The following is a 13,658-nucleotide window of genomic DNA, read 5'->3' as shown; positions in this document are numbered from 1 at the left end:
GGGGAGGGAGGGGGGAGGGGAGGGGGGGGAGGGGGAGGGCGGGGACGTGCGCGGGGCGGGTAGGGGGAGAAGACATGCTCTACACAGACTGTCGAGGCGTGAACAGGGTTGTGAAGGGGGAGCAGGCACGCTGAATGCAAAGAGGGAAGGAAACAGCCTGGGTTGGTGACAGAGTGTTGCGTGTGCGTGCGTGTGTGTATGTTAGGATAGCGGAGCAGCAGGCAATACGCAAGACCGGAAGGGTGGTTGTGTGTTACAAAGAGCCTTGGTAGCCAGACAGAGGAGTCCGGATCAATGTGGCGGGCAGTGGAGACCCACTGTAAGCCCTTGGCGTCTGGGGAGCAGAGCCAAGCCAAGTTCTGGAAAGTTTCATCTGGTGTCTATGTAGGAGGGGAGACTGGAGGGAAAGAGAGAATTGGGGGCGTTGCTGGGGGCAGCCGGGGCGCCCTGACTTGACGAGCTCTCACCCTTCCTCCTGCAGCACACGTTCATCCTGCCCTTCTCGCTAGTCGAGGTCATCCTCAGACCACACTGCTACCCACTGAGGAAGAAAGGACTCACTCTGTTGACGGCTGCTGGGCTCGCCTATATCAGCAGGTAAGACTGGCAGAGAGAAAAATCAACTTGGACTGGTCATTCCAGACTCTGAGGAATATTCCAGAAGCAGCACACTGTTCTATAAGCGTGCCTTTATCTTGGGACAGCAGGGATTTCACCATCTTTTAATTTGCAAGAAAAAATGAATCTTATTGCTTGCTTTTGCCACTCATGGAAACATCACTTGCCCGAGAATACGCAGGTATGCGTGCGTGCACACACACAGCAGGTCACGAGCTCTCCCACCCCCTCATGAAGAATTCATCTTTGTAAAGCTATGCATGTTACCTTCCCTAGGAAAACATTGATCTTTGGTTCCATCTGTAATTAAAATGTTTGAATGTTTGAATGAGCTAGGGCATCTAAACATATTCCATCTGAAAAGTCATTTGACAGATTGAGCAGCCAAGGTTTGGTCCATCCCTCTTGCCGGGATCACCGTGGGCTTATTTGCATCAACATCTGGCACTCGAGCACCAAGAGGGCGTTTGGGCAACTGCCCAGGGGCTTGCAGAACAACCTAGCTGGAGGCCTGGGAGATAATTCAAGGAGCTGGCCTGGATTTCATCATTCAGCCACCTGGCGACACTCATTCTCAGAAATTTTGCCCAGTGTCTGTAATCAAGGGAAAGTGCTTGGCCATGCACCCGGTAACTGGAAACCCCCCTTTCCGTTCCACAGCCTTCTCATCCACGGCCAAGCTCTGGCTCTACTGGGAGGGGCGTGCCAAGCAAAATACCTGCAGATTGGACGTAAATCACGGTGTTTCTACTCTAGCCTCGACTCACCTAAGCTTCTCACATCCGCCAATCTGGCTAACTCCCTAACCCCCACTGGGGGAAAGTTTCACCCAGGGCAGTGCACTGGTAGAGACAAAAGCCTGGCAGAGGACAGAGTCCACAGGGCTTGGCCTTCAGCAGTACCTGCTTCCCCAGCCTTGGTCTTAGAGCCGTAACCTTTGCGCCCAGAACTCAGGTGCTGGCTCCTCACTAGCCTTCCCTTCCCTTTTGCAAGATATGTTCCTCCCACACTTCTGCAGCCTTCCTCCCCTGAGGACAAAGTCCCTTCAGGTTTCTCCTGTCCCTAAGAAATCACTCGCTCAATAAATCCACCCCAGCTCTCCATTGACCTACACTGTTCACTAGCCCGGGCCTCTGCCTTTAAACAAAGGACGTTTAGAGAGAATAAAGCATAAATTGGGGACCTGCTGGTAGCTGACGTCTGGAGCACGGTGTCGAGCAGGATTCTGGGGCCCTAAAAGAGTTGTGCCATCATCTAGCAATATCTGCCAATAGCATGTGACTGGAGAGTGGTGTTGGAGAAGACTCTTGAGAGTCCCTTGGACTGCAAGGAGATCCAACCAGTCCATTCTAAAGGAGATCAACCTTGGGTGTTCATTGGAAGGACTGATGCTAAAGCTGAAACTCCAGTACTTTGGCCACCTCATGTGAAGAGTTGACTCATTGGAAAAGACTCTGATGCCGGGAGGGATTGGGGGCAGGAGGAGAAGGGGAGACAGAGGATGAGATGGCTGGATGGCATCACTGACTCAATGCACATGAGTTTGGGTAAACTCCGGGAGTTGGTGATGGACAGGGAGGCCTGGCGTGCTGCGATTCACGGGGTCGCAAAGAGTCGGACACGACTGAGCGACTGAACTGAACTGAACTGGAGAGTGGTGGGACATGTGCTGTGTATTTTCTAAGTCTGGCTTAACCAAAGAAATAAATCCCTAACTACAGAATATCTAGGACCTGGGGTGGGGTAAGCATATGCATAAAAGATTCATTTTTTTCTCTTGTGTGTATTGAGAAGAAGCAGGATGGTAGCTGGTTAATTATGCACATGAATTTCCATGCTTTTTTTTTTTTTGGTGGACTTTCAGCCGATTTTATTCTTTCTTGCCAAGGGTAACTTTTAGACTTTGTATATAAGATAGGATTTTTGGTCTATTAATTTTTTTCTGCCTAAGGACTTGGGAGTTGATCATCAATCCTCATATCTACCCTCACTCTTTCTCCTCAGAAACCAAGGAGGTCAAAGAGCACCCGAGGCCACTGGTATTTGGAGAAAATTGTGATGCCCATAAAGATGAAACACAGTGGTCAAGAGGGTTTGGCTCTTAGCTGCCCGGGCATGTACTCTGACATGCAGGGAATGTGGGTGTTGGAGAAAGGAGGTGTAACAAGAAGGCACTTCTTCCTCACTGCCAGGCATTGAGCAAAGGTATAAGGACGCAGAGATGTACAAGATACCAGGCTGCCTTCAAGAAGCGCCTGAGGCAGAGGAAGGAAAAGAGACGATGGTCAGACAGGGTGATGAGACTCTCAGAGGGGTAAGCACAGGGTGCTGGGGACTGTCGAGGACGGGCTTCTCAAGGGAGGCGGTGTCTAAACTGAGACTCGAAGAATAAGCAGAAGTTAAGTCAACACGCGATGTGGAAAAGAGCGTCAGGCAGAGGGAAGGGCATATCCGAAAGGCTGGAGGAGCTGAGGGTGTGGTTGAACTGGAAAACAGGAAGAAATTAGATCAAGAATCCACATCAGTGGGTTCAGACTTCTAAACGAAGGGGGTTTTCTCTGTGAAAGTTTTCGCAGACAGGTGAAATGACGTGGCTTGTGGAAGAAAGATGACTAGAAAGATGATTCTGGCTGAAAAGTGTGGAAATTAAAGAGGAACAAGACAGGGAAGCCGGTCTGTGGCATTTGCAATTGAAGAAAGTAGGGAAAACCGCTAGACCATTCAGGTATGACCTAAATCAAATCCCTTATGATTATACAGTGGAAGTGAGAAATAGATTGGGCCTATCTGATAGATAGACTGCCTGATGAACTATGGAATGAGGTTCATGACATTGTACAATAGACAGGGATCAAGACCATCCCCATGGAAAAGAAATGCAAAAAAGCAAAATGGCTGTCTGGGGAGGCCTTACAGGTAGCTGTGAAAAGAAGAGAGGTGAAAAGCAAAGGAGAAAAGGAAAGATATAAGCATCTGAATGCAGAGTTCCAAAGAATAGCAAGAAGAGATAAGAAAGCCTTCTTCAGCGATCAGTGCAAAGAAATAGAGGAAAACAACAGAATGGGAAAGACTAGAGATCTCTTCAAGAAAATTAGAGATACCAAGGGAACGTTTCATGCAAAGATGGGCTCGATAAAGGACAGAAATGGTCTGGACCTAACAGAAGCAGAAGATATTAAGAAGAGGTGGCAAGAATACACGGAAGAACTGTACAAAAAAGATCTTCACGACCCAGATAATCATGATGATGTGATCACTAATCTAGAGCCAGACATCTTGGAATGCGAAGTCAAGTGGGCCTTAGAAAGCATCACTACGAACAAAGCTAGTGGAGGTGATGGAATTCCAGCTGAGCTATTTCAAATCCTGAAAGATGATGCTGTGAAAGTGCTGCACTCAATGTGCCAGCAAATTTGGAAAACTCAGCAGTGGCCACAGGACTGGAAAAGGCCAGTTTTCATTCCAATGCCAAAGAAAGGCAACACCAAAGAATGCTCAAACTACCGCACAATTGCACTCATCTCACAGGCTAGTAAAGTAATGCTCAAAATTCTCCAAGCCAGGCTTCAGCAATATGTGAATTGTGAACTCCCTGATGTTCAAGCTGGTTTTAGAAAAGGCAGAGGAACCAGAGATCAAATTGCCAACATCCACTGGATCATTGAAAAAGCAAGAGAGTTTCAGAAAAACATCTACTTCTGCTTTATTGACTATGCCAAAGCCTTTGACTGTGTGGATCACAATAAACTGTGGAAAATTCTGAAAGAGATGGGAATACCGGACCACCTAACCTGCCTCTTGAGAAATCTGTATGCAGGTCAGGAAGCAACAGTTAGAACTGGACATGGAACAACAGACTGGTTCCAAATAGGAAAAGGAGTACGTCAAGGCTGTATATTGTCACCCTGCTTATTTAACTTCTATGTAGAATACATCATGAGAAACACTGGACTGGAAGAAACACAAGCTGGAATCAAGATTGCCGGGAGAAATATCAATCACCTCAGATATGCAGATGACACCACCCTTATGGCAGAGAGTGAAGAGGAGCTAAAAAGCCTCTTGATGAAAGCGAAAGAGGAGAGCAAAAAAGTTGGCTTAAAGCTCAACATTCAGAAAACGAAGATCATGGCATCTGGTCCCATCACTTCATGGGAAATAGATGGGGAAACAGTGGAAACAGTGTCAGACTTTATTTTTCTGGGCTCCAAAATCACTGCAGATAGTGACTGCAGCCATGAAATTAAAAGACGCTTACTCCTTGGAAGAAAAGTTATGACCAACCTAGACAGTATATTCAAAAGCAGAGACATTACTTTGCCAACTAAGGTCCGTCTAGTCAAGGCTATGGTTTTTCCTGTGGTCAGGTATGGATGTGAGAGTTGGACTGTGAAGAAGGTTGAGCGCCGAAGAATTGATGCTTTTGAACTGTGGTGTTGGAGAAGACTCTTGAGAGTCCCTTGGACTGCAAGGAGATCCAACCAGTCCATTCTGAAGGAGATCAACCCTGGAATTTCTTTGGAAGGAATGATGCTAAAGCTGAAACTCCAGTACTTTAGCCACCTCATGAGAAGAGTTGACTCATTGGAAAAGACTCTGATGCTGGGAGGGATTGGGGGCAGGAGGAGAAGGCGACGACCGAGGATGAGATGGCTGGATGGCATCACGGACTCGATGGACGTGAGTCTGAGTGAACTCTGGGAGATGGTGATGAACAGGGAGGCCTGGCGTGCTGCGATTCATGGGGTCGCAAAGAGTCAGACACGACTGAGCGACTGAACTGAACTGAACTGAACAGGAGAGTTGATGTTGATTTACAGATGGCGATAGCAATCAATCTGCAAACAGAATCAGAGAGGGTGGGTGGTGGAAGGCTCAGCGGATTAAATGACATGGCCAAGGTCACATGGCGAGGGAAAATCAAAGCTGAGACTTAAATCAAGGACTTTCAAATCCAGTTCTCTTTTCAGTGTATTCAAATGGCCAAGAATTTGTTCACTCCCTGTTTGGGGCTTCCCTGGTGGTTCAGATGGTAAAGAATTTGTCTGCACTATGGGACACCCAGGTTCGATCCCTGAGTCTGGAAGATCCCCTGGAGAAGGGAATAGCAACCCACTCCAGTATTCTTACCTGGAGAATCCCATGGCAGAGAAGCCTGGCCTAATACTGTGTAAAACATACGCTACTAAATGCTAGAGGGTGAGAATGCAAACAATGTTACCATCATCTCTAGAGTCTAAAAGCTTTCATGAAGTCGTTCTTAGGTCTGTGCTCAAACTGTACGTTACCGTGAAATAATGGCGCAAATGAAGGGAAGGGACGGAGCCCTGTCACCAGCAGGAATGTAGGCAGGTGGACCCTGACAGGGAGTTAAGTGATTTGGGATTTGGGTTTTCTTATCATTAATGAGGGGCTTCCCAGGTGGCTCACTGTTAAGCAAGCTGCCTGCCAATGCAAGAGATGGGAGTTCGACCCCTGGGTCGGGAAGATCCCCTGGAGAAGGAAATAGCAACCTGCTCCAGTATTCTTTCCAGGGTAAACCCACGGACAGAGGAGCCTGGTGGGCTACAGTCCACGAGGTCATGAAAGAGTCGGACACAATTTAGTGATGAAACAACAATAACAAATTGTTCAGGAAGTACAAAATCAGCACTCTGGACAGTAGGCCTCATTTTTGCTGGAATGGACCAAAGGCACCTGTACACCAGCTTTCTATGCTGCTCTCCTGTTTGACCGCTCCCCACTCTGGCTGTTCCCTCACCAGGGGAGCTCAGATTCATTGCTGCCAGCTGCCTCCACCCTTACATAACACTCTGGGGGCACATGGGCCTTCTCGGCCACAGATGGCCATCAACAAGTCCCACAGACTGTGGATATCCATGGAAATATTTTAGGGTCATCTGTCAGGCGTGTCTGTTTTGATGCTCAAATAGGGAAACCGCATAGCAGGAATGAGGTAAAGAATATGGTCCCGAGCCAGAGAGAGCGTGGGAAACCAACATGAGTCAAAAAAATGGCAACAACCCTGACCCAGGGAAGCATTTCTCTGCTGAAACCACATTACAATGACTTAAAAATAGTCCCCAAGACCATGGGGACGGCCTCCTATGTGGCACTTGCTTTTTTGTTATTTTTCAGATTGCAAAATTGGAGGGTTGGCCCCGAAGAGGGAAAATAAAGCTTCGCAAAGTAGTAATAACTGTAAATCTTTCATTTCCTTTGGAAAGCATTAGTCATCTATAAATATGGTGGCCCACTCACTCCTCCCTTCTCTCTCGCCCCGGAACACCTCACCTAGCTCTCTCTGAGGCTGTGCTGAAGAGCAGGAAAACAGAAATGTCCCTCCTGCTGGCTTTTATTCACTCTTTTATTGAACAAATATTTCTCCTAACACAGCACTGGTCCTGCTGGGAAAAGCAAAGTTACATAAGGCCAAGCCCCAGCCTGGAGGGGGTTTGTACTTAATAAGTGGAGATGAGCCATGCATACGAATTATAAGAACACAAGATAGAAAGTGATAAAATGTCATAACAAGTACAAGGAGCCAACAGGAACACAAGGAGGAAGTGGTTACGTCTGGCTGGGCCATGTGGGAAGGACTTCATCAAAGGTGTCGTTGGATCTCGGCCCTCAAGGACTGGCTGGGTTAGAGCAGAAAAAAAAAAAAAAAGAGAGAGAGAGAGAGAAACTGAACAACACAACCCAGTTGCAAAGCCAAGAGGACACAGATCATGTTAAAGCGATGGTTTCACTTTAGCCGGACCTACTAGTGAAAGAAACTAACAGGAAATGACCCTGAAACTGCCCGCTCACAGTCTTGCAGATGGCAGGCTGGAGGGGGTTGGCACGGTATAGACTATGTGAGATGTGCCTGTTGCTGCTGTTTGTTTGCCGTGGCGTTAGGAGTGAGAATTATAACTTGGCTAGAGAGTCATGCTTTAAAAAAAAAAACTATCTTGACAACAGTACCTATAATGGATTGAAGCGGCAAGACGTAGAAAGCAAGAATCAAGCAATATCCAAACAAAAAGTCATCCAGAAGACTCTGAAGTCATCTAGTTCAGCCGCAATGGTTTATTCTTCATCCACTGATATTTCACAATTTCAGCGTCACCCCACGTCTGGATGCTTGGAACATCCTTCTGCAAGGGGTCTAGTCCTCCAAGACCTCCATCTCCAAGGAATCTTAATAACTCAGTGGGTGTTCACACATGGCCCTGTGTACACTGTCCTGAGCATTCCTCTCCCTCATGGACTGTAAAGTCACAGTACCCAACCTCCGGGATCCAACACCCCTACTGGGACCTGCCTTAAGGTGAGCTTACCGCCCCACCGCTGTTCCAGCCCACACTGCCCCTGCCCATCAGTCTCTGCTGTTGGCAGAAGTAGGGTGATGCTGCTGCTACTGCAGCAGCCCCAGCTGCCTGCAGCGCACCAACACCTTGCTCTTGACAGACCAGAAATCCGCTGATGCAGTAGGTGTCTCTGCCAGCGTGTCCGGTATTCCATGCCAGGCGCAAGTGTCACACAGATATGCAGCTATAACCCAGCCTGCGGAGAGAGATCTGTAAAGTCACTGCTCAACTGCAGTTCTTATGGGGAAAGAAATGATTTTTTTCTTATGTTCTGTGCTCTCTCGGGTGTAATAACCCTCTAAGTTTCTGCACCCATTTACACATCCATAGTTATACACATAGACATCTTACCCAGAGAAGACGTTAGAAACTGCCAAAAGGGTGAACTGAGCTGAGTTCCAGGACCAGCCTCCTTGTGATAAACGCACCAACGATCCTCTCCTACCCCCTCTAGTGCACTGTGTAAATTCCCTCCCAGAGCCACTGTGACCCTTTCCTGAGATGTAACCTTAGTCCAGGACCATCTAGATGGCACCATTGTTTTACAGCCTACAAAGCTGGGGTCAGAATCCTAGCCTCATTTTCCATAGAAGAACTCCTTAGCCCTCATGTAAATTAATATAGGAAAATAAATATGAAGATGCCACACAGCTTCCCCTGTTATCAACATCTGGGGTCCAGGCCAACCTGTATGCAAATTGAAGAGGAATGGAGATGGAGGGCTAGGCGTGGAAATGAATGTCAACACTTTTCATTCTTCCTGTGCGAATCTCAGTTCCTGCTCTCCCTAAATGCCTGTTACAAAAGTAAGAGATAAGAAGAGGTTGAAAAGGGATATAGCTGTACAATTAGGAATGAGGGACATACCTGAGATATATTGAGATATATTGTTGGTGGAACAGAATGGGGTTTTATGGATTGATTGGTGTGTAGTAGGCTAATGAAAAGGAAAAATCAAGGAGAATTCTCAGGATTTTCAGCTAGTGAACTGAGAAGATGGTGATTCCATTAAAAGATATGGAAAAGTTAGAAAATAAATAGTTTTGGGGTATAATGTTAAAAAGCCAATTTAAAAGCCCATATCTGGGTCCCATTCCAGAAGATCCTGGTTTAATTGGTTTAGGATATGTCCTGGGCATCAGAATTTTTAGAATCCCCAAGGCAACTCTGGACCCAGCCTGGTGGCTCAGACAGTAAAGAATCTGCCTGCAACGCAGAAGACCCAGGTTCAGTCACTGTGTCGGGAAGAAGGGAAATAGCTACCCACTCTAGTATTCTTGCCTGGAGAATCCCATGAACGGAGGAGACTGGTGGACTACATTCAGTCCATGGGGTCACAAAGAGTCATGGCTGAGTGACTAACGCCCTAAAGGCAGCTCAAAATCTTCAGTCAAAGGTGAGCCACTTGTCCAGAGGGACTTGCAATTGGAAAAGCAGACCTGGCGGCCTCCAAGGAGGTGGGACTGTGGAGATGCAGGAAGTGGAGCCCCGTGGTGGGATGAGGTTTCTTAAGAGACAACAGAGGGAAGAGGAAAGAAGTAGGCAGCAAAGGCTGAGGAAACGCCCTCCTCTAAGGGGCCGAAGGGGCCGCAAAGTAGCCAAGAGTGACCAGATGGTAGAAAACCAGGAAGATGCAAGAACCCCATTCCCCTGAGGGAGGAGGAATCTTTGAGGCAGAAGGGAGCCTTCCAGCGAGGGTGGACAACAGTTTTAAATGCTGTGAAGAGGCTGCCACCCCCAAAACTCTCATTAATGCTGGTATTTTAAACACCCACCCAGGTAAACTGTTTATCTAACACTCTAACTTCACAGTTTCTTTTCACTCCTTTAAAATATATATATATTTATTTATTTATGCTTTTTGCTTCCCACCTAAGATTTATTTGAAAGTAAATCCTGCAGGAAATTTATTTTTAGGGCATTAGTAGAACTTCACAACTTTATATTAAAAAAAATTAACTCTTGTAGTTATTAAAGCTAGGAAAGTGAAAGTGTTAGTAGCTCAATCGTCTCTGACTCTTTGTGACCCCATGGACTGTGGCCTGCCAGGCTCCTCTGTCCATGGAATTCTCTAGGCAAGAATACTGGAGTGGGTTGCCATTTCCTTCTCCAGAGGATATTCCTGACCCAGGGATCAAACCCGGGTCTCCTGCATAGCAGACGGATTCTTTACCGACTAAACCTCCCGGGACACTATCATCCTTCATATTTCGTTAGGAACAGAAACCTTGGACAGATAGGTGAACTGAGGAGTTTCAGGAGTTTTGAAGTCAGTACCAGCTCCACCTCCATGCTAAGGAGTCAACAGGTAACAAGTTCTCAGGGGCATTTTCAGTGCAGGAAGTCTTCTGCTAACTTGTCGAATTTATTCGCAAAATGTGAATGCAGACTGTGCTTGCTTTCTGGCATCAGATGTAACTGTGACCCTCTCCCAGGGTTATTTATGAAGTCTATGAAAACATGGAACCAGAGGATCCTATCATTCTATTTATTCTGCTGGTCTCGAAAGATATGACATGAGAATTAAAACGTTGAGAGTTATGTGCCTGCAGCCGACCAAACCCTTAGTTATCTACTAACCTCTAACCCAACAGACTTCCACTATTGATAAGATACAGAAAATACAAATTTCATGATCATCATTTGATGCTACAAGATTTAGGATGAGGAGATTATAAAAGATTAATGTTTGGCTATCACTTTATGCCCTCCTAGCCTGACTCACGTAGATTCACATGGCAGACAGCTCCATATACAGTATCGATTGCCAAACTGAGGGTTGGAAGCATTGGCCTCTTCAAAGTATTAATAAAGTGAGCAGCCAATTAACTGCTATTTGAAAGGCTACTGTTTACACTTTTTTGGTGCTCTTGATGGGTCAGCAGCCAAGGCCTGCCTGGTAGAAGCCGCAGCGAACATCAGTTAAAAGGAAACACTGGTGCTCGTAGTGCCACTTCAACAGTCATTTATTTAAAAATAAGGAACTTGGGAAACAGATAACGCATATCAGATAAAATCCCCGTCCTCATAGAGCTCCCAGCAGCCCTGAAGGAAGACAGACAAATAGGAGACCAGGGTAAATTCATGGTCGGGGAAGTGCATGGCATGGCAGCCTAATCGGATGGGGGTTGTGGGAACTGTGGGAAGAATGGGCAGGAACGTTTTTCTGGAGAAATGAACTTTTAAGCTGAAATTCAAACGTGAGGGAGATTCAGCTAGGGACAGAGCAAGAAGTGTGTCCTAGGAAGGGTGAAGGTCAGAGTTGTTCCAGAGACGAGAGCAGGGTGCAGAAGCTGCAGAGCTTGGTCTGTTCAAGAAACAGAAATGGGTCCGTAATGGTCGGGCTGCGGTTCTGAGGACGGGTGGGTGGACGGGTGGACAGGGCAGGGCCAGGTAGGCTAGGGGAGGAGCGTGGGCATTTTCCTAAATCAATGTGGATCCCCTGGGAGGAAGGAGAGTGCTGGGAACAGGTATTTTTCTTTTAGAGACATTATTGAGTTGCAGCAGTGTGGAAAGTGGACGGAATGGAGGATCCTGGATTGAAATCATGAAATGAGTGCCCTGCAGAAATACCTAAATAGGATCAGATTGGTAGCTAGGGAGGAACTGGGGCTTCCCTCATAGCTCGGTCAGTAAATAATCTGCATGCAATGCAGGAGACCTGGGTTCGATTCCTGGGTCGGCCCCGGAGAAGGAAATGGCAATCCACTGAAGTATTCTTGCCTGGAAAATCCCACGGACAGAGGAGCCTGGTGGGCTACAGCCCATGGGGTCGCAAGAATCCGACACGACTGAGCAACTAAACCATCACCACCACCACCACCAGGGAGGACCTATCACTGACTGAGGGGGAGGACCAGGACGATTCAGCTGCACACAGGCTGAGTGCCTTTCCCTCCCTCCCCGACGCGTCCCATCTTCCGCCCTCTCCTTCCGTCTCTCCCTCCCTCTCTCTCTTCCCTTTTCACATATATTCTGGCAAGCCATAAAGAGGTAATAGCACCTGAGCATGACTATCTCTGCACTCAAGCCTCTCTGTGGACTGCCCTACTTTAAACTGACTGCCATCTCCCCTGACACTCTATTTGTATTTACATTACTTTCCCCGCCATCAGTTATCACACTTAAAACTTTCTCTGCACCTTCTCTGGGAAAGCACAGACTTCATTAACTTACCTCAGGAACTTTCCTTTACAAACCTTACTCTGGAGGAAACAAAAAGTAAATAAACAGAAACTTTCCAGGCCTCTAGGGGAACGTCCTTATTTGTAGACTATCTTATATAAATGTGCATGGAAACTAGGAAGCCCTAAATTCAACTCTAGGAAGTAAACAAAGCAAACGAATTAATACAACCCGTTTGGAGTCTGTTTGGAGCTCCTCGCCGACCCCAAACGCCTGGCCCTAGGTACCTGAGGGTATTTGCTTTCTGTCCCTAAAATGTTCCTTTCTGTCCCTTTCTCTGTCCTGTCATGCGATGCAGCCAGGCAGGAAAGAAGTGTCATGGGTGTCCTTCTAGAATGCACCCACGGGATACACGTGTCACAGAATTCCAGCATTAGTCATAACGCTAATAACTTATTGTTTTCAATCCAGTCCTGTTTTGAGGACACGGAAGCAGCATCTAGACAAGTCCAGGGCAGCAGAGCAACAGCAGCAGGGCCAGAACGAGGGACACACACAACATGAAATTTACCATTCCAAGTACACAGTTCAGTGGCACTAAAGACATTCTCACTGTTGTGCACCCATCACCACTATCCTTTTCCAGAATGCTTTTCTTCCCAAACTGAAGTTTTGTACTCCTTACACAGAAACTCCCCATTCCCTCCTCCCCTCAGCCCCATTCTGCTTGGTCTCTATGCGTTTGATGACCCCAAGCACTTCACATAAGTGGAATCATACAGTATTTATTTGTCCCTTTGTGACTGGCTTATCTTACCTAGTATTCTCAAGTTCCATTCATGTTGTAGCACATGTCAGGATTTCCTTCCTTTTGAGGGTGCCACAGGGCTTTCCCAGTGGGGAAGTAAAGCAGTAAAGAATCTGCTGTAATGCAGGAGACTTAAGAGATGTGGCTTTGATCCCTAGGTTGGGAAGATCCCCTAGAGGAGGGCATGGCAACCCACTCCAGTATTCTTGCCTGGAGAATCTCATGGACATAGGAGCCTGGCGGGCTACAGTCCATAGGGTTGCAGAGTCGGGCATGACTGAAATGACTTAGCACACGTGCGTGCAAGGGTTGCATAAGACTTCATTGTGTGTGTATACCTGTACCACACTCTATCTGTTCATCCTTAAATGGACACTTGGGTTGCTCTCATATTTCAATTATTGTGAGTAATGCTGGTACTCATAGAACATAGGAGTACAAATATCTCTGAGTCTTTGCTTTCAATTCTTTTGAGTCTGTGCCCAGAAGTGGAATTGCTGGATCATATGGTAATTCTAGGTTTAATTTTTTGAGGAACTGCCATACTGATAGCAGTTACACCATTTTACATTCCCACCGACAACAGTGCCCAGGGGTTCCAATTTCTGTACATTCTCTTCAGCACTTGATGTTTTTTCTTTCTTTCTTTTTTTTATAGAAGATAGTCTCATGAGTATGAAGGTAGTATCTGACTGCAGTTTTAATTCACATTTCCCTAATGATTTGTGACACTGAGTATCTTTTACTGCATT

The 13,658-nt window shown here is 46.7% G+C and overlaps 1 protein-coding gene across 1 annotated transcript in view; it reads left to right on the top strand.

Moving 5' to 3' along the window:
- LOC120869926 (androgen dependent TFPI regulating protein) overlaps positions 1–13,658 on the top strand; it is a 92,751-nt gene that overhangs the window by 65,980 nt on the left and 13,113 nt on the right. The window contains exon 5 of the mRNA XM_040249274.1: positions 482–597. Coding sequence (XP_040105208.1) covers positions 482–597 — 116 coding nt within the window. The remainder of the gene's footprint in view (positions 1–481; positions 598–13,658) is intronic.

This window comes from Oryx dammah, unplaced genomic scaffold (genome assembly GCF_014754425.2).
Source record: "Oryx dammah isolate SB20612 unplaced genomic scaffold, SCBI_Odam_1.1 HiC_scaffold_11, whole genome shotgun sequence".
In the NCBI taxonomy this organism is placed as follows: Eukaryota; Metazoa; Chordata; class Mammalia; order Artiodactyla; family Bovidae; genus Oryx; species Oryx dammah.
The sequence above is the reverse complement of the archived record's forward strand: the minus strand, read 5'-3'. Positions and strand labels throughout refer to the sequence as shown.